Source organism: Eptesicus fuscus, chromosome 7 (genome assembly GCF_027574615.1).
Source record: "Eptesicus fuscus isolate TK198812 chromosome 7, DD_ASM_mEF_20220401, whole genome shotgun sequence".
NCBI lineage: Eukaryota > Metazoa > Chordata > Mammalia > Chiroptera > Vespertilionidae > Eptesicus > Eptesicus fuscus.
The window spans coordinates 10716555-10744525 of NC_072479.1; the positions used below are offsets into that span (position 1 = coordinate 10716555).

The following is a 27971-nucleotide window of genomic DNA, read 5'->3' on the forward strand; positions in this document are numbered from 1 at the left end:
CTTCACAACAAGTGTCCAGTGCTTTTCCTCTGCCAACAAAGACATCACAGACAAGATGCTGATGATGTTTACCCCAAAGGATGAAATCCAAACTTCTTGGTCTGACACCAGGACACTGACGAATCCTCCCCATGCTACCCAGAGAGAGAGGGGTCCACAGGGTGGTGTTCTCTGTTCCCATGTAAGTTAAGGAAAACTTTCACAATGTCCAGAGCCCCTGATGTCCTGCTAAAGGAGGAGGAGGATGTCCTCAAATTCCCTGCAGCGGAACCCACTTAGGTGACACCAACCTTGATTTCCAAATGGAACAGTGCATCTAAAAAAGGAAAAGTGATGGCATCGACATCATAAATCTGAAGAGAACCTGGGAGAAGCTTCTGCTGACAGCTCATGCCATTGTTGCCACTGAAAACCCCAATGATGTCAATGTCCTATCCGCTAGGAATACTGGCCAGCAAGCTGTGCTGAAGTTTGCTGCTACCACTGAAGCCACTCCTGTTGCTGGCCATTTCACTCCTGGAACCATCATTGACCCGATCCAGGCAGCCTTCATGGAGCCGAGACTTCTGGTGGTTACTGATCCCAGGGCTGACCACCGGCCTCTCACAGAGGTATCTTATGTTAACCTGCCCAGCACTGCTCTGTGTAACAGCCTTTCCTCTGTGCTGTTTGTGAAGCATAGTAATCCCTCTTTTGGAGAACTGCTCTTTGAACTACTCTGTTATTCTTAGGCAGTCTCTTATTCTATAGGTCAACTCTTATTTTTAGATAGTCCCTTATTCTGTAAAATAAATGTTTTAGTTTGAATAACAGAAAAAAATAAAAACTTAGCTGTCTGACCTTGCAGGCTAGCCATATGATGTAACAGGCTAATGCTGATACTGATAATATTTCCATATTCTCATGCCAAGTGTTTGTTCATTATGCATCCAAGGTCACAAACTATCTGCAAAAAATAACTTACACAGAGCTCTTTGTAAAATCTGCAGACAAAGAGCTCGAAAGGTATAAATAAAAAGAACTTCCTCTATGTATGGGTTCAGAATTTGACAGAGATATTCTGCTCTGAACCCGTGCGCAATAAAAGACTCCTAATGAATTGGCTTGTTAAGGCGTCTTGTATCTAGCTCGATGATTTACGATACATGTGGACACTGCCATCCCTGGCAACAAGGGGACTCATTCAGTGGGTCTGATGTGGTGGAAACTGGCCTGGGGAAGTCTTGTGCATGCGCCATCTCCCATGAACACTGATGTGAGGTCATGCCTGGTCTCTACTTATACAGATTCTGAAGAGACTGAAAAGGAAGAACAGGCTGCTGGTGAAAAGGCTGTGACCAAAGAGGAATTTCAGGGTGAATGAACTATACCAGCCTCTGAGTTCACTACTGCTCAACCTAAGGTCACAGACTGGTCTGAAGGTGTACAGATGCCCTCGGTGCCTAGTCAGCACTTTCCTACTGAAACCTGGAGTGCTCAGCCTGCTAGTGAAGACTGGTCTGAGGCTCCCACTGCCCAGACCACTAAATGGATAACAGTAACTACTGAGTTAAACTGTTTTTCCACAAACTCTTAAATAGAATGGAAATAAAGTTGATGAAAAATAAGCAGTTTCTTTTTTAAAAAAGCCCTCGACAATCTGCTCTCAATCAATCATTCTAATATTTCCTTAAAGTGCTGGGTTTGAGTCTCAGTTCTGCCACTTACAAGCTACACAGTCTTTGGGCAAAAGGCTTATAAAACGAAGATTATTCCATCACTTGTAAAATTAGAACCATACCATCTAACCTGCAAACTTCAATAAAAGTTATGATAAAGAAACAAATATCTTAAAAATTATTTCCAAAATCTTGATAGTTGCACAATACAAATTTATTAAACTGAACTGTATACTTACAATGGGTGAATTTTTTAGTATATAATTTATATTTCTATAAAACTATTTTTTAGTCAGTAGAGAAAAACGAATACCTTACATAGATTATTTCCAAAAGAACAAGGACTACAGTGTAAAATAAAAGTATACATCTACTCAAAAAAGAGCTTTACAATAATCATAACATTATTGAACTCTCTCTTCCAATCAAAATGATATATTCATTGTATATTTTGGAAGTCTACACTTCACAATACAGAGTACCATCAATTCCTGCTCTATGTTAAAGACCTAGACATGATGGAAAAAATACTTGGGAGTTAGACACTGAGGTCTAACCGTATTTTTGCCACTTACTAGCTATATGACCTTGGGCAAACAACCCTTTAAGTTTCATTTCTTCATCTGAAAAAAAAAATAATACCATCTCACTCACAAGGTGTGGTAGAGACTCAAGTCAAGTAACTACTCAAAGTACCCAGTATATTGTCTCACAGGTACTTAGAAATGTTAATTTCTTCTCCCATCACTAGAATGTATTCCCTAATTATCCCAAGCTATTAAAACCTCTAACTCAAGATATTATTTATAAAAATTTCCTTTATCTTTTATTGCTATCTTAAATGACTTAAACCTTTAAATTCTTATATGTTTCTGTACTATCTACCCATCTAAATTATCAGTAAACTGAGATTTTGAATTAGTCCTTATACTTTTTGGTATTCCCTAATGTATTAGCACATTTGTATAAACACTTACAATTAAACCCTTTTCCAGAGTAGGAATTTTTAAAAGTTGACAAAATACACAATAGGTTTTCATGCCCACACTTTATAAAACACCCCATGCAAATGGTATTACTGGCTCCATTTTCTGATGAGTAAATTGATACTCAAAGACCCTACCTGCCAATGCACTGAATGCAGGCCCAAGAAACAGACTCCTCCAGGCACTCAGCAAAACTCCCATTCTTTTCTCTATTGGATCTGTGGGATGAGCACAGCCTGAGCAAATACACCTGCCCACGAGGTCTGCTTCAGCCAGTTACCAACTATTGACCTTCGACAGCGTATGTAACCTAGATCTCAGATTACTCCTCTGTAAAATACAAATGATAACCTACTTTCCAGGGTTGTTGTGGCAATAATTCAGTATACTGGCATGCTTGGATGAGATACGGTGTTTATACTTACTTTTTGTGATTATCATTTGTACCAATTTATAAATTTATTTGTAAAAATTGGCTTGCTCTTTCTAATGAAATGCTAATATATTCTTGTATAGAATGCATTAATGAAAATTTTTCATGTAGCTTTTTTTTACGTTTTAATATATAAAAAGGTAGTTTGGAATATTTTACACATCTCTTACAGAAACCACAGAAGTCATCTGGGAGAATAAAATTCAAAAAATATTGATCTGTCTGAGGACTGAAGTTCTCTCAAAAACTCACAAACTAAAAAAGGCCAAGGGAACCAAGAAAAAACAGTAACTAATGACTAAAAGCGCTGTATTTCCAGCCTGTGATAAAGCTTCTGTGCAGAGCCATAAGAGGTCAATTCTAGCCCGGCCAGTGTTGCTCAGTAGTTGAGCATCAACCAGGAAGTCATAGTCCGATTCCCTATCAGGGCATATGCCCAGGTTGCAGGATCGATCCCCAGTGGGGGCGTGCAGGAGGCAGCCAATCAATGATTCTCTCTATCATTGATGTTTCTATCCCTGTCTCCCTCTCCCTTCCTCTCTATGAAATCAATAAAAACTATTAAAAAAAAAACCTACTCCAAAAGTTTTCTCTATCTCCATCCTCAGAAGCCACAGTTATCTTTAAAACAAAAATCTTATCACTTCACTTAGCACAGCCTAGAAGGGTCTTCACAATGTGAGCACAAAATCTATCATCTAGTACTACTCTCCATACTATGTAGCCTATTCTTTATCACATAGCCTATTCTTTATCACATCAGATGACTAGAGAACAAAATCATAGTACTATACTTTCTCTCAAAACCTTTGTGTCCTTGTACTCATCTGCCTAGGATGCTCTTTCTGTCAGGTATACTTCAGCCATCTTTCAAAAAACAGACCTAAGCCGTCAGTGGGACAACCAAGGGCTCCTAGACTGCAAGAGGATGCAGGCCAGGCTGATGGAACCACCCCTTTCCCCCAACCCAAAATGCACAAATTTCATGCACCAGGCCTCTAGTGTGTATATACTGCAAAATGATTGCTATAATGAGTTAACGTCCAACACCACACAGTTATAATTTTTTTTCTTATGATGAGAACTTTTAAGATCTACTCTCTTAAAAACTTTCAAATATACCATAGAGTATTGTTAATTATAACCCACCTTTCTGTTTATTATAACCTCCAGGACTTATGTATCTTATAAGTGGAAGTTTATGGCTTTTTACCACCTCTACCTATTTCGTGCACCCCAATCCAGCCTCTGGCAACCACCAATCTGTTGTATCTACCAGTTTGGGTTTTATGTAGATTCCACATGCAAGTGAGATCAAATGGTATATATCTACATAACTTATTTAAATATATTTTTATTTATTTCAGAGAGGAAGGGAGAGGGAGAGACAGAAACATCAACGATGACAGAGAATCACTGATCAGCTGCCTCCTGCACACCCCCACTGGGGATCAAGCCTGCAACCCGGCCATGTGCCATGACCAGGAATCAAACCATGACTTCCAGGTTCATAGATCAACGCTCAACCCCTGAGCCATGCCAGACAGGCCATAATTTTTTTAATGTACCAGATCACTAATAACTCTGTATGCTCCTTAACATACATATTTTATATAAATGTATGTATAAATTCACATAATACACTAAGATGTAATAATTTCGTGCCATCACTTGTATTTGTAAAAGATTATAAGCAATCTAAATATATCCATTAAAAAGGATAATACAAACATATAATGGACTATTACACATCCATTAAAAAGAGTAGGATAGATTTCTATGTGTGGATGTGGAACAAACTACAATCTATACAATTCAATGAGAAAATTCAAAGTGCATTAGGCTTCCATGTGTGCATATACATACATATGTATAAGTATGTGCTAGAAACAGGGAACTATAACATACAAAAAATTGTATAGGCAAAGAATATTTCTGAATGGGTGCCCAATAAATTGGAGAGAGTGACTGTCTTTTGGAGAGGGATCAGAAATAAGGAAGGAGGAAAACTATTTCACCCTGTGTATTCTTTTGTGCTATTTACATTTTTAACATGTGCAGGTAAAACTATTTCACCCTGTGTATTCTTTTGTGCTATTTACATTTTTAACATGTGCAGGTACTACATTTCTAATTCCAATAAAATAAAAAAGTTCCCATTTTCCTAAAATGGGAATTTTTATGTTAAAAATAATAACTAGCTTAGAAAAAAAAGTAACAATATCCTTTTTTAAGAAAAAACAAGAGATACCAAAAGAGACATCAAAAAAGGGAGCTTTTTATGAAAGAGAACTATTATAATGTATATAAATAATGAATCACTGTGATGTACACCTGAAATAGTATACTGTATGTCAATTATATAGCAATAAAAATATCAATCCCAAAAGGTTACATGCTATATAATTCCATTTATAGAATACTGTTGAAATGACAAAATTATAGAAATGGAGAGCAAATTACTGATTACCTAACCACTCGCCTGCCTGCCTCATCACCCCCTAACCAATCCCCTGCCAGCCTGATCGACGCCTAACTGCTCCCCTGCTGACCGGATAGCCCCCAACTGCCCTCCCCTGCTGGCCCGATCTCCCCCAAATGCCCTCTGCTGCTGGCCTGGTAACCCCCAACTGCCCTCCCCTGCCAGCTCAGTTGCCCCCAACTGCCCTCCCCTGTGGCCCCAGTTGCCCCTAACTGCCCTCCCCTGCAGGCCTGGTCCCCCCAACAGCCCTCCCATGCTGGCCTAGTCACCCCTAACTGCCCTCCCCTGCAGGCCTGGTCGCCCCTAACTGCCCTCCTCTGCAGACCCAGTCACCCCCAACTACCCTCCCCTGCGAGCCTGGTTGCCCTTAACTGTCCTCCCCTGCCAGCCCGGTCACCCCCAACTGCACTCCCCTGCAGGCCTGGTCCCCCCCAACTGCCCTCCCGTGCAGGCCTGGTCACCCCTAACTACCCTCCTCTGCAGGCCCAGTCGCCCCCAACTACCCTCCCCTGCTGGCCTGTTCTCCCCCAACTGCCCTCCCCTGCTGGCCTGGTCACCCCCAACTGTCCTCCCCTACCGGCCCAGTCACCCCCAACTGCTCTCTACTGCCGGCCTGGTTGCCCCTAACTGCCCTCTACTGCTGGCCTGATCTCCCACAACTACCCTCCCCTGCTGGCCATCTTGTGGCAGCCATCTTTGACCACATGGGGCGGCCATCTTGTGCAAGGGCGTGAGGGTCAATTTGCATATTACCTCTATTATATAGGATGTGTATCCTATATAATAAAAGGCTAATATGCAAATCGACCGAACAGTGGAACGACTGGTCACTATGACGCACACTAACCACCAGGGGCAGACGCTCAATGCAGGAGCTGCCCCCTGGTGATCAGTGCACTCCCACAAGGGGAGCACCACTCAGCCAGAAACCAGGCTCTGGCGAGTACAGCGGCAGTGGCAGGAGCCTCTCCCTCCCCCCGTGGCAGTGCTAAGGATGGCCAACTGCAGGCTGGGAGCGTGCCTAAGCTGTCAGTTGGACATCCCCCAAGGGCTCCCAAACTGCGAGAGGGTGCAGGCCAGGCTAGGGACACCTCCCCACCCCCCGAGTGCACTGGGCCTCTAGTTGTCCAATAAAAATGTTTAAATCTATAGCAGCTATCCTAATGGGAAATTCAGTACTTACCTTTCTGTCAGATCATACAAGTTTATGGAAAGAAAAGTGTAATCCTGGCTTAAACAAAAACAGTTTTGCCACAAACATTATACATTCCAAAGTTATTTTATGAACTTCAAGTTATCCACTGCTATCTTCCTGTGGTTGGATGGCAACCACAGTTCAATAATCTGTAGCTATTTTACTGGTCTTAAAAGTATAGCTGTCCCTCAGTATTGAAAGAGATTGGTTTCTGAACCCCTGTGGATACAAAGACTGAGGACACCCATGTCCCTTATGTAGAATACATACAGCCTATGCACAAATCTTCCTGTATACTTTGAATTACCTATAATAATACAATGTAAATGCTATATAAATAGTTGTTACACTATATTGTTTGGGTAATAATAAGAAAAACAGCCTATACATGTTCACTACAGACACAACCATCAAAGGCCTAATTACACAGTGCATGTAAGCAAAAGCGTAACATTTTTTTCAAATATTTTCCATCTGCAGCAAACCTGTGGGTAAGGAGGGCCAACTGTATACTCTGAAATATTAGGGGGGGGAGGGAGGACAGGGAACATAGATGTACAGGTTAATTATAGAGTTATTATTAATAACTAGAGGCCTGTTGCAGGAAGATTCCTGCAAGAATAGGGGTTCCTCGGGCCTATTCCTGCAAGAATAGGGCTTCCTGCAGCCTGAGCCAAGCAGAGAAGGGAGCAAAGCCCGCCGAGGTGGGCCTCGCTCCCTTCTCCGCTGCCTCACTCCCTTCTCCGCTGCCTCGCTCCCTCCCGTCTCCACAGCCTCGCTCCCTTCTCCACTGCCTCGCTCCTTCCCATCTCCATTGCCTCGCTCCCTTCTCTGCTGCCTCACTCCCTCCCATTTCTGCTGCCTCGCTCCCTTCCGTCTCCACTGCCTCGCTCCCTTCTCTGCTGCCTCACTCCCTCCCATTTCTGCTGCCTCGCTCCCGCCCTTCTCCACTACTCCTCGCTCCCTTCTCTGCCGCTTCACTCCCTTCTGCAGCACTTGGCTTCCTTCTACGCTGTATTCAGTCTTCGCTCCGCGCCTGCATACACAAATTAACTGCCATCTTTGTCGGGTTAATTTGCATACTCGCTCCTGATTGGCTGGTGGGCATAGCAGTGGGATGGTCAATTTGCATGTTTCTCTTTTATTAGTGTAGATATTCAACAACAGCAGCAACTAAGAATGATATCTCACTATGTACCAGGCAATACACACTGATAGTGTCACATGCAATACCACCAAGTAGGTACTATTTTTACCTCCATTTTTTAAAATGAGATAAACTTAGGCTTAAGATTAAAAATTTGCCTAAGATCACAAAGCCAGTAAGAGAGCCAGAAGTACACTTTAGATCTGTCTTATACCAAAGCTTCACTACTAAGTAAATTAGTAGAACTGAAAACTAAGTTTATTTTGATAAACAAATCTATTGGGTTTCAAATAAAGTAATGTACATAAAATATAAATCATGGTATAATAAATACTTTAGCTGCGCCCTAACCAGTTTGGCTCAGTGGATATAGCGTCGGCCTGCGGACTCAAGGGTCCCAGGTTCGATTCCGGCCAAGGGCATGTACCTTGGTTGTGGGCACATCCCCAGTAGGAGGTGTGCAAGAGGCAGCTGATTGATGTTTCTCTCTCATGGATGTTTCTAACTCTCTATCCCTCTCCCTTCCTCTCTGTAAAAAATCAATAAAATATATTTAAAAAAAAAACTTTAGCTGCTAAAAATTGAGCACCTTATAGATTAAAATTCTAGCCCTGGCCGGTATGACTCAATAGTTAAAGAGCATGGGTCTACACACCAAAGGATTGCAGGTCCAATCCCCCCGCCCCCAATGGAGCACACTTGGGAGGCAACCAATCGATGTGTCTCTCTCACATGGTCACATGGATGTGTTTCTCTCTCTCTCTCTCTCTCTCTCTCTCTCTCTCTCTCTCTCCCTCCCTCCCTCCCTCCCCCTCCCCCTCTGTAAAAATCAATGAAAAAAAATATCCTCAGTGAGAATTAACAAAACAAACCAAAAGTAGATTAAAATTCTAGTTGGAAATGTAATTACATCATTAAAATGTTATCAGCAATTCAAATAAATCCACAATTAGGCCTTGGAAGATCCCAAGTCCAAAAGAAATATGAAATAGCAAAAACTTAGAGTAAGGAGAAAATAATTTAGATAAGCTTTTAAAAAATAATAAACTGTTATTTCCCAAACAATTTTTTATAAATTGCTACTTTTTTAATATTTTTTATTATTAATGTAATTTTTTTAATGATTTCAGAGAGGAAGGGAGAGGGAGAGAGAGATCGAAACATCAATGATGAGAATCATTGACTGGCTGCCTCCTGCACAATCCCCACTTGGGATTGAGTCTGCAACCTGGACATGTGCCCTTTAACATAATCAAACCCGGACCCTTCAGTCTGCAGGCCGATGCTCTATCCACTGAGCAAACCAGCTAGAGCCCAAACAACAAATTTGAATGCCAGAACATTGCCCCGTCAACATAAGAGCAGGATGAAGTAAGAAAATAAAATATTTTATGTACATAAAAAGTAAGCAACAAATGTAAGTATGGTTCCTTTACAAGAATGAAGCATCATTTAAGTAACTGTACTAAGAAAAAGCCTTTGTGCTTCAGTTTTCCAATGTTTGAAAATAAGGATAAAATTTTCTCCTATATTTTAACGTTTTAACAGAATCTGAATCACAAAACAATTCTGCAAATGTGAAGTACTAAAGCAAAGGATAAAGATTCAAATACCTAGAAGAGCCACATATATAAAAGTCATCTGGCCCTAACCCGTTTGGCTCAGTGGATAGAGCGTTGGCCTGTGGACTAAAGGGTCCCAGGTTCGATTCCAGTCAAGGGCATGTACCTTGGTTGTGAGCACATTTCCAGTAGGGAGTGTGCAGGAGGCAGCTGATCGATGTTTCTCTCTCATCAGTGTTTCTAACTCTCTATCCCTCTCCCTTCCTCTCTGTAAAAAAATCAATAAAATATATTTAAAAATTAAAAAAAAATAAAAGTCATCCAGTTGGTTGAACGTGGTCCCAAGCACCAGGATGTCGCCGGTTCAATTCCTAGACAGATCACATACTTAGGTTGCAATTTCAATTCCCCACTCAAGATGCATACGGGAGGCAACCAATATCTATCTATCTACCTATTTCTCTCTCTCAAATCAATAAACATGTCCTCTGGTGAGGATTAAAAAAAAATTCATCCTTTCAAGAAGTAAGGCAAAATGGAGAGTCTTGCCCCATCAACAGGCCTAACTCCAGTACAAGTAAGAGTTGCCCTTCAGAGGAAGTCAAAAATCTGTATTTCTGATTTTTTAATGCTGTCAACTAATTAAATTACAATCCACACACATGCAAATTAAAAATAAAAAATACCATAAATTTTAGCCACCAAAATGGTTAAAATTATAACACGGTTAATTCAAGTGTTGGGGAGAATGTGGAACAACTGGAACTCCTATACACTGCTGGAAGGAATGTAAGCACGGTACAATTGCTTCAGAAAACTGTTTGACAGCAACTATTAAATCTGAACATATGCATAGTTAGTACACCCTATACATACCCAGATATTGCACTTCTAGGTGATCTAAGAGAAATGCATAAATTTGTTCACCAAAAAACATGTTCAAAAATGTTCAAAGCAAGTATTCTTCTTAACAGACAAAACCTGATAACATTCCATTGACCACCAACAGTAAAATCCTACATAATAAAAGGCTAATATGCAAACGACAGAATGGTGGAATGATCAGTCACTGTGATGCACGCTGACCACCAGGGGGCAGACACTCAACGCAGGAGCTGCCCCCTCGTGGTCAGTGTGCTCCCACAGGGGGAGCACCGATTGGCCAGAGGCCGGGCTCATGGCTGGCGAGCAAAGTGGCAGTGATGGGAGCCTCTCCTACCTCTGTGGCAATGCTAAGGATGTCTGACTGACATCTTAGGCCCACTAAGCCGTCAGTCGGACATCCTCCTAGAGGGCGCAGGGCAGGCTGAGGGACAGCCCCCAAGTGCACGAATTTCATGTACCAGGCCTCTAGTAAGAAAATAAAATATGGCAAAGTCATAGAACATAACACTATACAGGAATGAGACTACAGAGGCTATTCCTACATAACATGAATGAATCTCACAAACATGCTGAAAGAAAAAAGCCCACAAAAAGAGCACAACTATATGATTCCATTCCTTTAAAGTTAAAAAAAAAAAAGTTTTTTTTTAAAAAAGGATCTATAATGTTAGAATGTAATGTTAGAAATCAGTAGTTACCTTTCGGAAAGGGTAGTAACTGGAATGGGGACAAGAGCAGGATTTATGGGGTACTGATTATGCCCTTTTTTTTTTTTTTAAATCCTCACCCGAGGATATTTTTCCATTGATTTTTAGAAAGAGTGGAAGAGATAAGGAGAGACAGAGAGAAACATCGATGTGAAAGAAACACATCAACTGGTTGCCTCCTGCACGAGCCCTGATCAAGACCCGGGCCAGGGAGGAGCCCGCAACCGAGGTACGTGGCCCTGACCAGAATCAAACTCAAGACCCTTTGGTCCACAGGCCAACACTCTATCCACTGAGCCAAACTGGCTAGGGCCCTTTTTTTTTTTTTTTTTTTTAATCTAAATGCTGGTTTTTGTTCATCTTGTGAAAACTGCAAGAACTTACAATTTGCAAACTTCGCAATATATGAATACTTCAATAAAAACTTTTAAATCACACATACACGCAAAGACTCCCAAACTGTTTCTACAGGCAGATCCAGCTAATCAAAACAGATCAGTTTATGACCTCTCAGCTAAAGAAACACTGTACAATCTTATATTTAAAGAAGAGCAAACAAATAAAAGCAAAACAAAATTGTTTCGGGCTATATGACCAGGTCAGCAACTAACATTTAAATTTCTTCTAATAACAATACCTCTTAGAATGTGCCATTTTAATTGCCTCATATCCTTTTGTGTGGGGGGGGGAGGGGTACTGAAAGGCAAGTCTTTTTTTTTTTTTTCTTTTTTGTATGTTTGTTGTTTTTCATCCATTCCTCACGCACCACCTCCACTCATCAGCTTGTTCTCTATTTCTACGAGTCTGTTTTTGTTTTGTTTAATCATTTGTTTATTTAGATTCCACATATAAATAAAATCACATGGTATTTGTCTTTCTGTTTAACTTATTTCACTTAGCATAACCTCTAGGTCCATCCATCTTACCTTATAATAGACAAATATGCAAATTGACCGCACCTTCGCTATGCCCAAGCCACGCCCACCAACCACGCCCACCAGGAAACTGTTGCAGGGACGTTGGGGTGTGGCGGAGCCCAAGGCCACCACCCGGGGCCAAGCCCCGACCCTGAAAGAAGGCAGAAGGCGGTGGCCACAGCCAAGGCCTGGGTCCCCGGTGCCGGCAGAAAACTGGTGCAGGCAGCCAGGTGAATGAAGGTCTACTGCACGAATCTTCGTGCAAACGGGCTACTAGTGTTGTCATAAATGGCAAGGTTTCCTTCTTTTTTATTGCTGCATAATATGCCATTCTATATAACTTATTCTTTATCCATTCAGCTACGGATAGATACCTAGGTTACTTACATATCTTTGCTATTGTAAATAATGCTGCAATGAACATAGGAATACATATCTTTTTTAATTAGTATTTTCATTTTCTTCAGATAAATACCCGTTAAGTGGAGTATCTGGGTTGTATGGCAGTTCTACTTTTAACTTTTTGAAGGACCTCCATACTATTTTCCATAGTGGCTACGCCATTTTACAGATATAAGGTGATAACTCACAGTGGCTTTCATTTGCATTTCCCTGATTAGACAGGTTGAGCATCTTTTCATATGTCTGTTTGCCATCTATATGTCTTCTTGATAGAAATATCTATTCATGTGCTCTGTTCATTTTTTAATTGGATTGTTTGTATTTTTTATGTTGAGTTGTATGAGGTTTTCATATATTTTGGATATTAACCCTTATTGGATGTATCACTTGCAAATATATTCCCCCATTCAGTGGGCTTTTTGTGTTGTTGATGATTTCTTTCACTGTGCAGAAGTTTTTAAGTCTGATGTAGTCCCATTTGTTTAGTTTTGCTTTGGCTTCCTTTGCTTAAGGAGATTTATCCAGAAAGATATTGTGAAGACCCATGTCAAGGAGTTTACTACCTATATTTTCTTTTAGGAGTTTAACAGTTTCAGGTCTTAAATTTAAATCTACTTTGAGTTCCTTTTTGTAGATGGTGTAAGAGGGTGGTCCAGTTTCATTTTTGTATCTCTGCCAGTTTTCTCAACACCACTTTACTGAAGAGACTGTCATTTCTCCATTTTATAATCTTGCTTCCTTTGTCATAGATTAATTGACCATATAAGCAAGGTTTACATATGGGCTCTCTATTCTGTTCCAATGACCTACATATCTGGTATTTTTATGCCTTCACTTGTGCATGTGTGTGTTTTTCTGAAATCTGAAATCTTAAATCAGTCTCTTGTAGGCAGCATATAGATGGGTCTTGTTTTTGTTTTTGTTTTTTTTCTCCATTTAGTCACCCTAAGTCTTTATATTGAGGTATTTAGTCCATTTACATTTAAAGTAATTACTGGTAGGTATGTACAATGAACATTTTGTTCATTGTTTTTTTGGCTGTTTTGTAGTTCTCTGTTCATTTCCTCTTTCCTTTTGGTTTGCTTGTTTTCTTTAGTGTTTTGTTTGGGTTCCTTACTCTTCAGTTTTTTTTGTGTATTTTTTGTAGGTTTTTGTTTTGTGGTTACCATGAGGTTCCTATATATCCATCTATAGCTATAACAGCCTATTTTAAGGAGACAGGAATTTAAATTCAAACACATTCTAAAAGCATTACATTTTTATTTCCCCCTCCACACTTTTGTCTTTGATATCATATTTTAAATCTTTTTGTTTTGTGTATCTCTATTTATTATAGTTATAGTTAATCCTCATACTAATTTTTTTAAGTAGCTGATTCACAAGTACCTATGAAATACCTGTGATTTTTTTCTTTCATGTGTTTTCTTATTTCTGGCCTTTTCTGATTAAAGAACCTCTAACATTTCTCGTAAAGCCAACTGAGTAGTAATAAACTCCTTTAGTTTTTGTCTGGGAAACTCTTTATCTCTCCTTCAAGTCTAAATGAAATATTTGCTGGGTAGAGTACATTGTAGATTCCTTTCTTCCAGCACTTTAAATATTTCCTACCACACCCTTCTGGTCATAAAATTTCTGCTGAGAAATCAGCTAGTAGCCTTATGGGGTTTGGGAGAGGAAGGAGTTCCTTTGTTTATAAAATGCTGTTTTCTTCTTGTGGCTTAAAGATTATCTCTTTATCTTTAACTTTTGTCATTTTAATTACAATATCTTGGTGTGGGCCTCTTTGGGTTCATCTTGTTTGGAACTGTGCTTCCTGGAACTAGATGTCTGCTTCCTTCCCCAGATTAGGAAAGTTTTCAGTCATATTTCCTCAAATATTTTCTCCTCTCTTCTCCTTCTGGGGTCCCTACAATGCATATATTAGTGCACTTGATGTTGTCACAGATATTCATTAAATTATTCTCTTTTTTCTTATTGCTGTTCTGATTTGGCAATTCCCACGATTCTATCCTCCATGTGGTTAATCTGTTCTTCTGTATTATCCAATCTGCTACTGATTCCTTCTAGTGTATTTTTCATTTCAGTTATTCTTCAGCTGATTGGTTATTAATTTTTTAAATCTTCTTTGTTGAAGTCTGAGTTCCCCTATTCTACACATAATTTTGGTAAGCATACTTCTGGCCCTGACCGATTTGGCTCAGTGGATAGAGCATCGGCCTGCGGACTGAAAGGTCTCAGGTTCGATTCCGGTCAAGGGCATGTACCTTGGTTGCGGGCACATCCCCAATAGGTGGTGTGCAGGAGGCAGCTGACCGATATTTCTATATCATCAATGTTTCTAACTCTCTATTCCTCTCTCTTCTTCTCTGTAAAAAAAAAAGCATACTTCTGACTGTTACTTGAAAATTTTGAAATGTTTTCAGCCTGGTTGGTTTGGCTCAATGGTTAGAGGGTCAGCCCGAGGACTGAAGGGTCTTGGGCTCAATTCCCAGTCAAGGGCACATGGATGGGTTGCAGGCTTGACCCCTAGCTGAGGCAACCAATCATTGTCTCTCTCTCACATTGGGGTCTCTCTCTCTCTCTCTCTCTCTCTCTCTCTCTCATCTATCTATCTATCTATCTATCTCTCCCCTCCACTCCCTCTCTCTCTCCCCCCCCCTCCTCCCTCCCTTCCATGCTCTCTAAAAGGAAAATTATGTTTTTACTCATTTTAGAGAGAGGGAGGGAGAGGAGGGAAGAAAGAAGAAAGGGGGAGAGGGGGAGAGAGAGAAACACTGATGTGAGAAACATTGATCAGTTGCCTCCCATACACAGCCCAACTAGGGATTAAACCCACAACTGGGAATCGAACCAGCAACCTTTCGGTGCATGGGACGATGCTGAACCACCTGAGCTACATGGGCAGGGCTATTTGAATTCTTTATCAAGCAAATTACTTAACTTTATTTCATTAGGATTTTTTTAAAGATATTTTTATTGATTTCAGAGAGGAAGGGAAAGGGAGAGATAGAAACATCAATGATGAAAGAAAATCATTGATTGACTGCCTCCTGCATACCCTGTACTGGGGACCAAGCCCACAAGCTGGGCATGTGCCCTGACAGGCAATCGAACCGTGACCACCTGGCTCACAGATCAATGCTCAACCACTGAGTCACAACAGCCAAGCTATTAGGGTGTTTTTCTTGTTCCTTCAATTGGAGTATATTCCTCTGTCTTCTCATTTTGACTATCTGTATCTGTTCCTATGAATTAGATAAAATAACTTTCTCTCCCAATCTTGAAAAAGTGGTCCTATAACAAAGTAGCCTTTGTGTAGACTGTACCAGGTGGTTTTAGCAGGCCAGTTGGAATAAGAGTGTGAAGCCTGAGGTGCTGCCTGGCCGGAAAAAGCAGGTTCAGGGCAGGGCAGTCTGGTGTGCATGCACATGTGGCAGCTCCCTTTTGTTCTGGCTATCCACAGCTAGAATGGGGTTTAGTCGAGGCAGATTGGTGTCCCACCACTTCAGCATCCTGCTGATCTGAGTGAGGCAGCCTGGTGCACACACTGCAGTGTCCTGTTTGACCCACTGGGTCAATCTCCAGGTGGGATGACCCTATATACACACTCTACAGCACCCTGTTGTGGCTGGTGAAGCTAGCTCCAGGAGTGGCCAGGAAGGCACTACTGCTGTCTTGCAGACTGGACAGTGCCCCTGAATAGAACTCCGGCTGCACTATCCAAGTGGAGGGAGAATGTAAACAATGGCACTCACTGGCCTCTCTGATCCTGAAAAGTTACCTCAGATCCCAGAGAGCTCTAGCAGTTCCCCAATCCAACCCCTTCTCTCTCTCCTTTGGTGTGCAGTAGCTGTAGAAGCTGTTCAATTGGCCCTCAGTTGCCTCTCAGAAAAGACTGTCCTATATATAGGTATAAATTCAGCATGTTCATGGGAGGTGAGCTCAGCATCTTCCTAAACTGCCACCTTGGTCCCTCTCTTTCTATTGCCTCACACAGTATAATACATTAAGGTCTAGTATAACATATTAACCTTTTGCACTCGGATGTCGGGTGTGACTCAACGCGGTTAGCATCGGTAGCAGCTCTTTTTATACTCTTTGAATGTATCAATAATTTGAAATATAAAAAAATCCAAATAAATAAGTTTGTATGAAAAGAAACTCCAGTTTTTTATTCTACTGCTGCGCTTTGTAAAATCTGGGGTATTTAAAAAATTAAATCCCGAGTAGAATAAAGGAATCGAGAAAAAAGCAAGCGAGTGCAAAGGGTTAAAGGTAGAAAGTAAAATAAAAATAATCAATTAATTGCAAAAATTTAAAGCAGTTAGCCATTAAATCAACAATACAATCCTCTTCCCTGATTTCCTGAGCAACTTGACTTACTACTTACTGATATGAAGCAATTTTCTTACCCATAAGAAGTCACAACCTAGGTACAACTGAGAATTATAAAAAAAAAACCTACAGCAAAAAAGAGAAGCCTCAGGTTTTACCCAGTCAAGCAAGCCTTCTGAATCCAAATACACAATTCAGCTATTTAAGTAAATAACTGTTACATGACTAAATATTAATTTTTAAATGCTTTCTTAGCATTAACTGCCTGTCCTCTCAAGACCCTATATCCCAGGCAATTACATTCCCTTTTTGAGATATGAAGTGATCCCTCACCTTTGAACCATTGCTAGTATTTTTCTCCAACTCCCATCTTCACCTAGCATTCATGTCCCAAATCCACTACTTCTATGAAAACCCTAGAAAGGTCACAGATTAAATCAAACACTAGCATTTTTAAAGTCTCTCTTTTTGTAGGTGACAAAACTACTGTTCATTGCTTACTAAACATTACTCTTAAATAAATTTGAGCCACAATTTACACATCCAGCAAAGATTTATCCTGAAATTGTAAAGTTTCTTCTCAAAAGTGATAAAATTCCACCAATAAAAAGTAACTATTTCTTACAAAACATTTTAAGTTACAAATTAATTTCTTAGCATATCAACCTTACCAAATAAGTTTCCGTTAAAGTCAAGACCATCCCAGCAAAAGAAATATGACTGGCCAGGCACAGTGCTTGAGCCTGGGCCTAAGAACCAGGAGGTCACATGTCCTGGTTGTGGACTTGATCCCCAAATAGGGGGCATGCAGGAGGCAGCAGATCAATGATTCTCATCATTGATGTTTATCTCTCCCCCCTCCCCACCTCTTCCTCTCTGAAAGCAATAAGAAAAAGAAAAGAAAATAATCTTTCACACACACAAATCTCTGGGAAGAAAATAATCCTTACAGAGCAAATAAGTGCTACAACATCAAGTTCATTTGCAGTCTTACAAAAAAAGACAAAAATGTTCTGACATCCAAGTTAAGTTACCTATCAAATTATCTGAAGATCCAAAAACTGTCTAGAAATACCAAAAAAGTAGGACTTTCCCATTTGGTTTAGAAATGCTCAATATATTCAGAAACAGAAAAGGAAAGTCTGACACCTGTTCTACTTCTTCCTTTAGGGCAACATTCTGTAAAATAGGTTACACTTAAACACTTATTACAATTCTAAATTCTACTCACAAACAACTAAAAAGTTGTGAGTCAACAGAGAATAACGAATGATTTTAAAAGATATAACAACCCTAACATTTCTGAACCCAAATCCCTACACAAGACATGCTTTCAAGGCTCCATGCTGAGAGTTCCCTGGATACAAAGTTGTAGAAGGCGCAATCCCCCTACTGACACCCAGCAAACTTACTCCAAAAACTATGTTGAAATGCAAGTCTTGTGAAATTCCTCCTCTACATTCTCAACTAAACCTAAACACACTAAGAGCTGCTCTTGATTCGCTCCCAATCCTTCGAAAGCGTTTTCTGCCTGGAAAACTTCTCTCCCATAAACCTTACACAAACTTTCCCGTTCTTTCAACCTACTCCAGGGCGCCTTAGCCCCGCCCCACTACCGACACACACCCACTAGGGAACCTCCACACTCTGCAGACACCACCCCACACGGGCACGCGAAACACAGGTGCCTGCAAACCCAGCCCCGTTCCGCACACCCCGGAAACGACACCCCCTTTCTCACACACCGCACTCCGCAGCCTATCCCCCTTCTTCCCCGCCCCCACTCACACCACCCAGTCCACCCACCCACCCACGTTCCCGGGAACCCAGCCTCCCCTCCTCACTCCTCGGCTCGCCCGAGGCCGTGGGAAGGGGAAGCACGGAGGAGGAAGGAAGCAGCAGGCCCAACCCAGGCCTCTCAGACCGCCCAGGGAGGCAGGGCGAGAACCCGCGGGCCGGGCGCGTCTGCAGGGCCTCATCCGGCCTCACCCGGGCCCTAGGCCTTCCGTCCGCCGCCACCCTCCCGGCCCCGACCGCACTCACTTGCCAGCCGCGGTCCATCGAGTCCTCCGCCGCCGCCGCCAGCTGCGGCTCCAGCCCCCGGGGTCCCCAGGTCCGGCTTCTTGGACCCCGGGGGCGGCCCGGCCCCCCCGCCCGGGACCGCTCCGGGCGGAAAGCCTGCCACGGGCGCGCCCGCCAGCGCCAGGGGGACGCTGTTGCTATGGAGGCCGAGGCCCGCGGCCGCCCCGGCGGGGTCCTCGTGCAGGAACTGACACTCCTCCCCGTAGAAGCAAGTCTTGTCTTTAGCGTAGTAGCGGCAGTACTTCAGCTTCACTCCCGCCGCCGCCCCGCCGGGGACGCCCCCGACCCCCGGCGGGGCCACCACCGCCACCGCCGCCGCCAGTGCGGAGGAGGAGGAAGAGGAGGCGGCGGCCGGAGGGGGCGGGAGGCCGCCGCCACTGTTCATGGCAACGCCGCAGCCTCGTCTTCCGCTGCTGCCCGAGGAGCCGTCGCCGCCGCCACCATAGACCGGGAGGGAAGGAGGACGCCGCCGGTGCCGGAGAAAAGCCGGGCGGGTGGGTCTGTCCCGCTGCGGGAGCCCTGGCCGCCCGGGGAGAGGGGGAGGGGAGAGGGGAGGGAGGACGGGGTAGGAGGGCGCGGAGGGGAGGGGGAGTTGGGATTCTCTCACTCACTCTCTCGTTCTCTTTTCTTAAAGGGGCCGTGCGGGACGACGGGGTGGGCGCGAGGGCCCCGGCAGGGATTTCGAGAGCGCGGGCTAGGGGAGGGGGAGCGGCAGCCGCGAACAGGTGGGGAGGGCGGAGGTGCCGGTTTATTTTTAAATTCTGCCTCCACTCTCTCTCTCGCGCTCTGGTTCCTCCGAGTTGTTTATTCCATTTTCCTCTTCCTGAGACGGCCGTCGGCGCTGCGCATGCGCGGCGAGGCGCGGGGCCTTGTGGGTAGCGGGAACGCTAGGGGAAGCCCAGCCGGGCGTCCGGCCCCCGGGCGCCCGCGAGCCTGCGTCAGTGAGGCGGGCGCTCCGCAATGGCGTTCCCACACGCTCCTCCGGCTGGTGAAGTTCTCACGAGACGAACTGTTTTGTATATCCTCTTACTTGTAAAGCCAGATGTTATTTTTTTGATGGAAAGGACCAAAGTTACTGCAAAACCGCGCTTGGAGGGCCCGCACCTGGAGAGGGAGCCCAAGCCCTTGCTCCATTTGAAGAATAGTTTTATCCTGTTTGCCATACTTCCTCTCCCTGTTTTTTTTTACCACCCCACTTGTTTTCCTTCCCCTTATGACAGATACTGGACTGATTAAATTCTGGCGTTCTATTAAAAAAAAAAAAAAGACTGAACCAAAAAAAAGGTTGATTTAGGCAAACCCCCTGCTCGGTGCTGCACCTGTTTTCTCTGCGTTTATGTTACTGAAAGCCTTCAGCCAAATATGAGAAATAAGATGCTTCCTGGTGACAACACTGTCTAGGCAGCAACGGAAGATTTCATTTATAAATATATTAGGTTTTGTTTTTCAGCCTAGCCTTGACTTGAAATTCATTTTATAAAAGATACTTTTTCACCTCAGAGCTCTCTGTTGTTTTGGTCTGCTATATTAAAAAGTTTTCAGTAATTTTAAAGAATTTCTATGAAGGGGAAAAGTAATTTTAGCATTTTAATTTTTCTTCTCTGTAAAAGATTTTCTCAAAAAGCAGTATGGCAGTTATTAAGGGGGACGAGGGATGTTTGTTGGTAGTATTTAAGGAATTGTGGCAAACAGAAGAGATCACAAAAGAACAGATATAAACAAGTGTGCCACAAGGCAAAAAAGGGGGAAAGTGGATTCCATAGACCACAAACTGGTTAGCCTGGTGATGTTCCTTAGCTAAATTTGAAAATAATTACATTGTGTTATGTCTTTGTTTTAAAACATTTTCCCATATTTATTCACCATATTTATTAATGCCTATTACATGTACAAGGAACTGTGCTAGGAGCTAGAGAAGTAAAAGTAAACAAGATGCAGTCTTGTCTGAGTTAAATGTTTTGTTTATCCTCTAGTTGAGAGGCCGGAAGTACACGGGCAATTATAAACCAGTGTCTTAAGTGCTAACCTTATCACATTGGCTGATAGGGGATCTTACAGATGTTATACTTCATGGAGAAAGTTGATACCTTAATAGTAAGAGTTGAGAACATCTATTTTTAATTCAGAGAGAGCTGAGTTTGTAACCCAGTACTTACAATAGCTGTGTTACGCCCTAGCCGGTTTGGCTCAGTGGAAGGAGTGTTGGCCTGCGGACTAAAGGGTCTCGGGTTCGATTCCAGTCAAGGGCACATGATGGGGTTGCGAGCTCAATCCCCAGTGGGGTGCGTGCAGGAGGCAGCTGATCAATGATTCTCTCTCATCATTGATGTTTTCTCTCTCTCTCTTCCTCTTTCTGAAATCAATAAAGAAATATTTTAAAAAACAATAGCTGTGTTACTCTGGGTAAGTTGCTTCACTTTTCTATGCCTTATCTATAAAGCAGATAAGAATAGTACCTACTCCATAGAGGATAAAGGAATGTATATAAAGTATCCCATGCTTAGTAATAATTAAGTATGTTGCATCTATTGCTATTAGTAATATCGCTAGTAGTAGTCAACCTATGGGAATACAGGAAAAAGCATTCCAGGCAAAACAAACAGCTTGTACAAAAGGCCCTGAGGAGAAAGAGAGATTAGACTGTTAGAATAGTGATCATGCAGGATTGAGCAGGGACCATATTACAGAAGTCCTTATAAAGCATGTTAAAGGATTAGATTTTTTCTTGAGGACAATGGAAAGTTATTAAAGGATTTTAAAAAGTCAAGTAATGACATGATCAGATGTCCCTTTAGAAGATAGCATTTGATCCATCTAAGAACCCTAGGAGGAAAGGAGAGTAGGTGGGTTACCACCATTTTATCGATGAACAAACTAAGACCTGGAGTTATACAAAATTACCAGCTGTAAATTGCAAAGCCAGAACTTAAACTCAGAGCTTCTAATTACAAAATATGTACTTTTCCCATTCATTACACATTTTGCCATTTCTAAGTGAAAGTATATGCCTATTGATGGCTTAGAAAGTGGTGTCTTATGGAGAGACAACAGAGGTTCATTAAGTTCATGCCAAATTAAGCATGTCGTTCAAACCTTTATTGAGAATCTTCTATATACTATGTACCAATCAAGTTCTGTTCTAGACTCTAATATACAAAAATGTGTAAGATATAGACTGTCATCAAGAATTACTGAGAATCATGAGGGAAACGCCAAAGATAAGTAACTCGTCCCTAAAAACCATATTTGACAAAGTTTTCTATTAAATCCTGTGAACAAGATGAGAGAAAGTAGACTGAGATACTAGAGCTAGGTGACTTCAGTACTCTGATTAGTCATTATCAACATGTTGATAAAACTAGCTTTGGAGCTCCTTGAACAATATCCATAGAGTATTGATAAATTGGTGTATTTCAACATGGTCTTTACAATCTTTCTTTAGACAATCCTTAGCCTACTTTTTTTGTGGGGGGAAAAATGGTATCTACTGCCTAGATGAAGAAATATATAGCATATTTAGTATGTTGCAAAAACAATGGGGATAAATAATTCAATAAATGACAGGATTTGTAAATCTCCATCAGCTAGAAAAATTTGCCACGGCTAACGAACAAAACCTGAATTAAATTGGGGAAAACAGAGCAAACAGTCACTTATTTTGTTATTAATCCTCCCCCAAGGATATTTTTCCATTGGTTTTTAGAGAGAGTGGGAGAGGGAAAGACAGAGAGAAACATCGATCTGAGAGAAACACATCGATTGGTTGCCTCCTGCCGGAGCCCCTACCAGGGCCCAGGATGGGGAAGAGCTGCAACCAAGGCACGTGCCCTTGATCAGAATCGAACCTAGGACCCTTTAGTCCGCAGGCGGACACTCTATCCATTGAGCCAAACCGGCTAGGGCCAAACAGTCACTTTAATACATTTTTGATGATACAATCTCTTATCCCACCCCACCCCACCCCAGGCAAGTTAGCAGTGTTTTTTCCAAAGCCCTTTAAAATGTACATTGCCCCCCCCAAAAAAAATAAATAAAATGTACATTGCCTTTAAAATATTATTATTCTATTTAAATAATTCCTAAAAAATAACTATAGGTGTTATGCTCCAGTGTGGTCAACGCAAAAGAGAAAAGTTGTGACCAATCTAAATTCTGAAAACCAAGGGAAATGGTTAAATAATGGACTATCCACTTGTAATATTGTGCAGCCATTAAAAAAAGCATCAAGCCTGGCCAGAGTAGCTCAGTGGTTAAGTATCGATCTAGGAACCAAGGAGGTCACAGATTGATTCCTGGTGAGGGCATATGCCCGGGTTGCAGGCTTGATCCACAGTGTGGGGTGTGCAGCGGGCAGCTGATCAATGATTCTCTCTCATCATTGATGTTTCTATCTCTCCCTCTCTGTTCCTCTCTGAAGTCAATAAAAAATATATGTTTTTTATATGATAGCATCAAAATGTACAACAATGCTTATGACACATTGTAAATATTTAACAAAAAATTATAAATGCTGCATTGTTATAGTGATGTAAACAATTAAAGATTAACTCTCTCAAAACATTGTGTTTTTACTAAGATGGGAAGATAGAGTAGATTTTTCCTATGCTTCCCAAATTTGTATCATAAACATTGTTTCTATAATAGAAAAATAAGCATTAAAATTTACTGTAACTTAATCTTAACCTTTTAATTCTGATGAGTACATGGATGTATATTAAATTGTTCTCTGTATTTTGGTGTGTTTTTTTTTCAAATAAATTAATTTGAATACAATTGGACACTCATTATTGGCATTTCTTCAAATTTTCATTAGTCTAGTGTTTCTCAAGATATATTTCATGGAAAACAGTTCGGCAGTATATTAATTGGTACTACACAAAGAAAAACCTCCTATTGTTGAGAATGTTTGGGAAACATTGAAGTAAATAATTTACTTCAAGTTTTTTTCTACCCTTGAATATGTTCATGATGTGTTGTAATTCTCTAAAAGCAGGATATAATATGCAGAATTTACAAAAAAGTTTTGCCACAGGACACTTTTTTCTCTAGTCACTTTGTGGAGTTAGTGTTCCTGGATTTTTGAGAAATACTGTCCTAATCACATGCCTTCTCATTTTCCTGTTATAACCTACTAGAGGCCCGGTGCATGAAATTCGTGCACAGAGGGGGGGGTGTCCCTCAGTCCAGCCTGCACCCTCTCCAATCTGGGGCCCCTCGAGGGATGTCCAACTGCCCAGTGGGATTGGGCCTAAATGGGCAGTTGGACATCCCTCTCGCAATCCAGGACTGCTGGCTCCCAACCGCTCGCCTGCCTGCCTTCCCGATTGCCCCTAACCGCTTCTGCCTGCCAGCCTGATCACCCCCTAACCACTCCCCTGCCAGCCTGATTGATGCCTAACTGCTCCCCTGCCAGCCTTTTTGCCCCCAACTTCCCTCCTCTGCCGGCCTGGTCACCCCTAACTGCCCTCCCCTGCAGGGTTGATTGCCTCCAACTGCCCTCCCTTGCAGGCCTGGTCCCTCTCAACTGCCCTCCCTTACAGGCCTGGTGCCTCCCAACTGCCCTCCCCTGCTGGCCATCTTGTAGTGGCCATCTTGTGTCCACATGGGGGCAGGATCTTTGACCACATGGGGGCAGCCATATTGTGTGTTGGAGTGATGGTCAATCTGCATATTACTTTTTATTAGATAGGATTTTAAAATTTGTCCACATTTTTTAAAAAAAATTTTTATTGATTTCAGAGAGGAAGGGAGACAGAGAGAAACATCAATGATGAGAGAGAATCATTGATTGGCTGCCCCTTGCACACCGCACACTGGGGATCAAGCCTGCAAACCAGGCATGTGCCCTGACCAGGAATCACACCATGACCTCCCTAGTTTATAGGTCAATGCTCAACCACGGAGCCACACCCGCCAGGCTGTCCATATTTTTAAATTGATTTGAAAGAGAGAGAGAGAGAGGAAGGGAGAGAGATGTAGGGAAACATGGATATATTTTTCCACTTATTTATGCCTTCATTGGTTGAGTCTTGTATGTGCCCTGTGCAGGGATTGAACCCACAATCTTGGTATATCCAGGCAGACACTCTAATCAATGGAGCTACCCTACCAGGGCTGTCTGCATTCTTTAATCCATCCCATCCCAACCCTTCTAATGTGTTTTCTGATTTATACATCTATTTTAAAACAAAAACAAAACACTGTCCTAGCTTATTAGAACAGGAGCCCATTCAATCTAGAACTAACCTTTTCTCTCATGCTCTGAACTTCCCCTAACATTTCCTCAGGAATCTAGTCATTCTCCATCTTATCTTTTCTGACTCTTCTTTAAGTATATGTGCTGCTAAAGGAAGGAGCACTCTGACTCGCCTTCTAGTACATGAATACGATAAGTCTCATAATTAAATAAATTTTAAGCCTGTCATTCTATTGTGAACCTTCCCTAGCCGGTTTGGCCTGTAGACTGAAGGGTCCCCGGTGTCATTCCCCTCAAGGTTACATACCTCAGTTGTAGGCTCGAACCCCTACCCTGGTTGGGGCATGTGTGGGAGGCCACCAATCGATGTGTTTCTCTCTCACATCGGTGTTTCTCTTTCTCACCCTCCCTTCCACTCTCTCTAAAAAAATCCATGGAAAAAATATCCTCAAGTGAGGATTAACAAAAAAAAAAAAAAGAAAGAAAGAAAAATCCCAGGAACAAACACTGCTGGTAGGAGGGCTAACTGATATAGCCACTTTGGAGGGCAATTGGTAACAAGTATAAAATTTTTAAATATTCATGCCTTATTACCCAACAATGCCACTGTTGGTATCTACTCTAGACGAACACTTGTGCCCAAGGAGGCATGCATAACGATGATCGTTTGAGACATTGTTGATAATAATCAATTAACCTAAATGTTCATAGAGAGATGGAATTACATGTGCCATTATTCTCTAAAATTTATTCTTGAATAAAAAAGGCATGATGCAGCCTGGTCAGTGTGGCTGTGGCTCAGTATTTAAACCACCCATGCATGAACCTGGAGGTCAATTCCCAGACAGGGCCCATGCCCAGGTAGGGGTGATACAGGAGGCAGCTGATCGATGATTATCTCTCATCGTTGATATTTCTATCTCTCCCTCTACCTTCCTCTCTCTGAAATCAATAAAAACATTTTTAAAAAATGGTATGATGCAGATAAAAATTATCTAGTCTCTTCTCACATTTTGTATCTCCTAAAAACACATTTTGTAGGCAACTGCCTACCTCTATAATAGAGTTGTCTCTTTAGGTAGGGTTCATTCTTGAGTATCCTAAACTAAAAATAAATCTTGAGTCAACTCTAAGTCATTCTTATGATAATGAAGATTACATCCAAACCTGCAAATAATCCATCAATTATATTTACTTTGGGATATAGTGTGAGAACTATTTTTTGTCTGGGTGGCCTCCAGCAACATTCCCCTAGCAACAGATTGCTAAAAACTAACGTTAATATTCATTTGTATTAAGTACCAATAATTGGGAAGAAAACTTCACATTGTCTCAATGATTGATTATTGTGTTAGTGACAGTAACCTGAGTTTAAAAATTCTTCCCCAAGATAGTTTAGAATGGAAATTACATGTGGATAAGGGATGGTTGACTATTTTCAAATATCCCAGAAATGAAGTTTAAAACTAATATATATATATATATATATATATATATATATATATATATATATGGTATATTCATAAAGTTCTATGTCATCTTATGCTCTAAGTTCTGCTCTAAAATTCTATACAAGGTTATTTGTAGCTGCCTCGTGTTAATCTTGGTTGTTGTTGTTGTTGTTGTGTTTTGGGGGGGGTTGTTTTTGTTGTTTTTTTAATCCTCACCCAAAGATATTTTTCCATTGATTTTAGAGCGAGTGGAAGATAGAGGGAAAGACAAAGAGAAATATCAGCGTGAGGAAAACATTGATTGGTTGCCTCCTGACCAGGGCCCAGGAGAGGGAGGAGCCTACAACCAAGGTACATGCCGTTGACCCAAATCCAACAAATCCAATGCAGGTCCCTTCTGTCTGCAGGCCAACACTCTATCCGCTGAGCAAACCAGCTAGGGCTGACAAATTTTGGCTGCACCAAAAACGAAAACCTTCCTATTTGTGGTAATTATAAATAACTGTTATGTTGAAAGATTGCTTAGTGTATCTATGACACACTGCTAGACAAGGTAGTCTGTTAGCACCATCATACTTCTATCCTTGTATATATTGTACAGATTGCTCATTCAGTCTTTGTGGTAGTAAAATGTGCTACCTTAAAGTTTCCAAAGGACTTAGAGAGTCTCATTTTTTTTTTAATTCCTTTGAGATTATATGATTTTAATATTAATTGTACTTTGGAAAAACCTTGATAATCAAGTATATCATTATAATCCTCCCATACAGCTACCACCAACCTTACAGGAGTACCTTTAACAGCAAAGCCCACTGCCACCATTTCTGTTGGTTAAGCATGCTATTCCAGAAAACCACTTTAATATTTCCACTATGTGTAATATGCTGTAATGTTATATTTTATAATTTAATTTTAAATCTGATAGTTCGATATAGTTCAGCATTAATAATTGATTTTACTATTTCAAAGATCATATATTTGTTTCAGTTCAGATTTTCTAGTTTATACTCTTTGATGAAAAGCTTTAAATCAGAAGACATACTGAAAAAAAACGTATTAAAGCAAGAATCTTAATAAGATATGCCATTAATAAAATTAAAATGATGCTCCTGGAAGCAAGAAATGTCTTTTACAGTCTGTTACTGACTTCATATTACCTAGTATAGAGCAAGGGTCTGGGTAATACAGTTTATTTAGGATTTTTGAAGTTTGCTTAAATGCAAGCAAAACTTAATCATGAAGGCATCCTGGTGTCCTCTACACCTACTCAGCAGTTCCCTGCTAAAGACTGGAGCACTTAGCCTGCCACGGGAGACTGGTCTGCAGCTCCCACTGCGCAGGCCACTGAATGGGTAGGAACAACCACTGACTGGTCTTAAGCTGTCCAACAGACCCTCAAACAGGAAATGGAATAAAGGATTGTGGAAAATTAAACAATTTCTTATTTTTTTAAAACAAAACAACTTTCAGGTTAGATTAAGGAAAAAAGACTATATTTGTATCAGGATTCAATCAGAGAAGTGCAACCACTAT

At 41.5% G+C, this 27971-nt stretch overlaps 1 protein-coding gene and 1 pseudogene across 3 annotated transcripts in view; one reads left to right on the forward strand and one right to left on the reverse strand.

The window, feature by feature from the left end:
* The window catches only part of PAN3 (poly(A) specific ribonuclease subunit PAN3), a 182212-nt gene extending 162585 nt beyond the window's left edge, over nt 1-19627 (reverse strand). For 2 of the 3 annotated variants that reach the window (XM_008158175.3, XM_008158177.3), the window contains exon 1: nt 18753-19627. In XM_008158175.3, the coding sequence (XP_008156397.1) occupies nt 18753-19176 (424 nt within the window). In that variant the 5' untranslated portion in view covers nt 19177-19627. The remainder of the gene's footprint in view (nt 1-18752) is intronic. The other variant, XM_008158176.3, reaches the window with a different exon arrangement.
* Nucleotides 205-27817, forward strand: LOC114228542 (40S ribosomal protein SA-like; annotated as a pseudogene).
* The last annotated feature ends 154 nt before the right edge of the window (nt 27818-27971 follow it).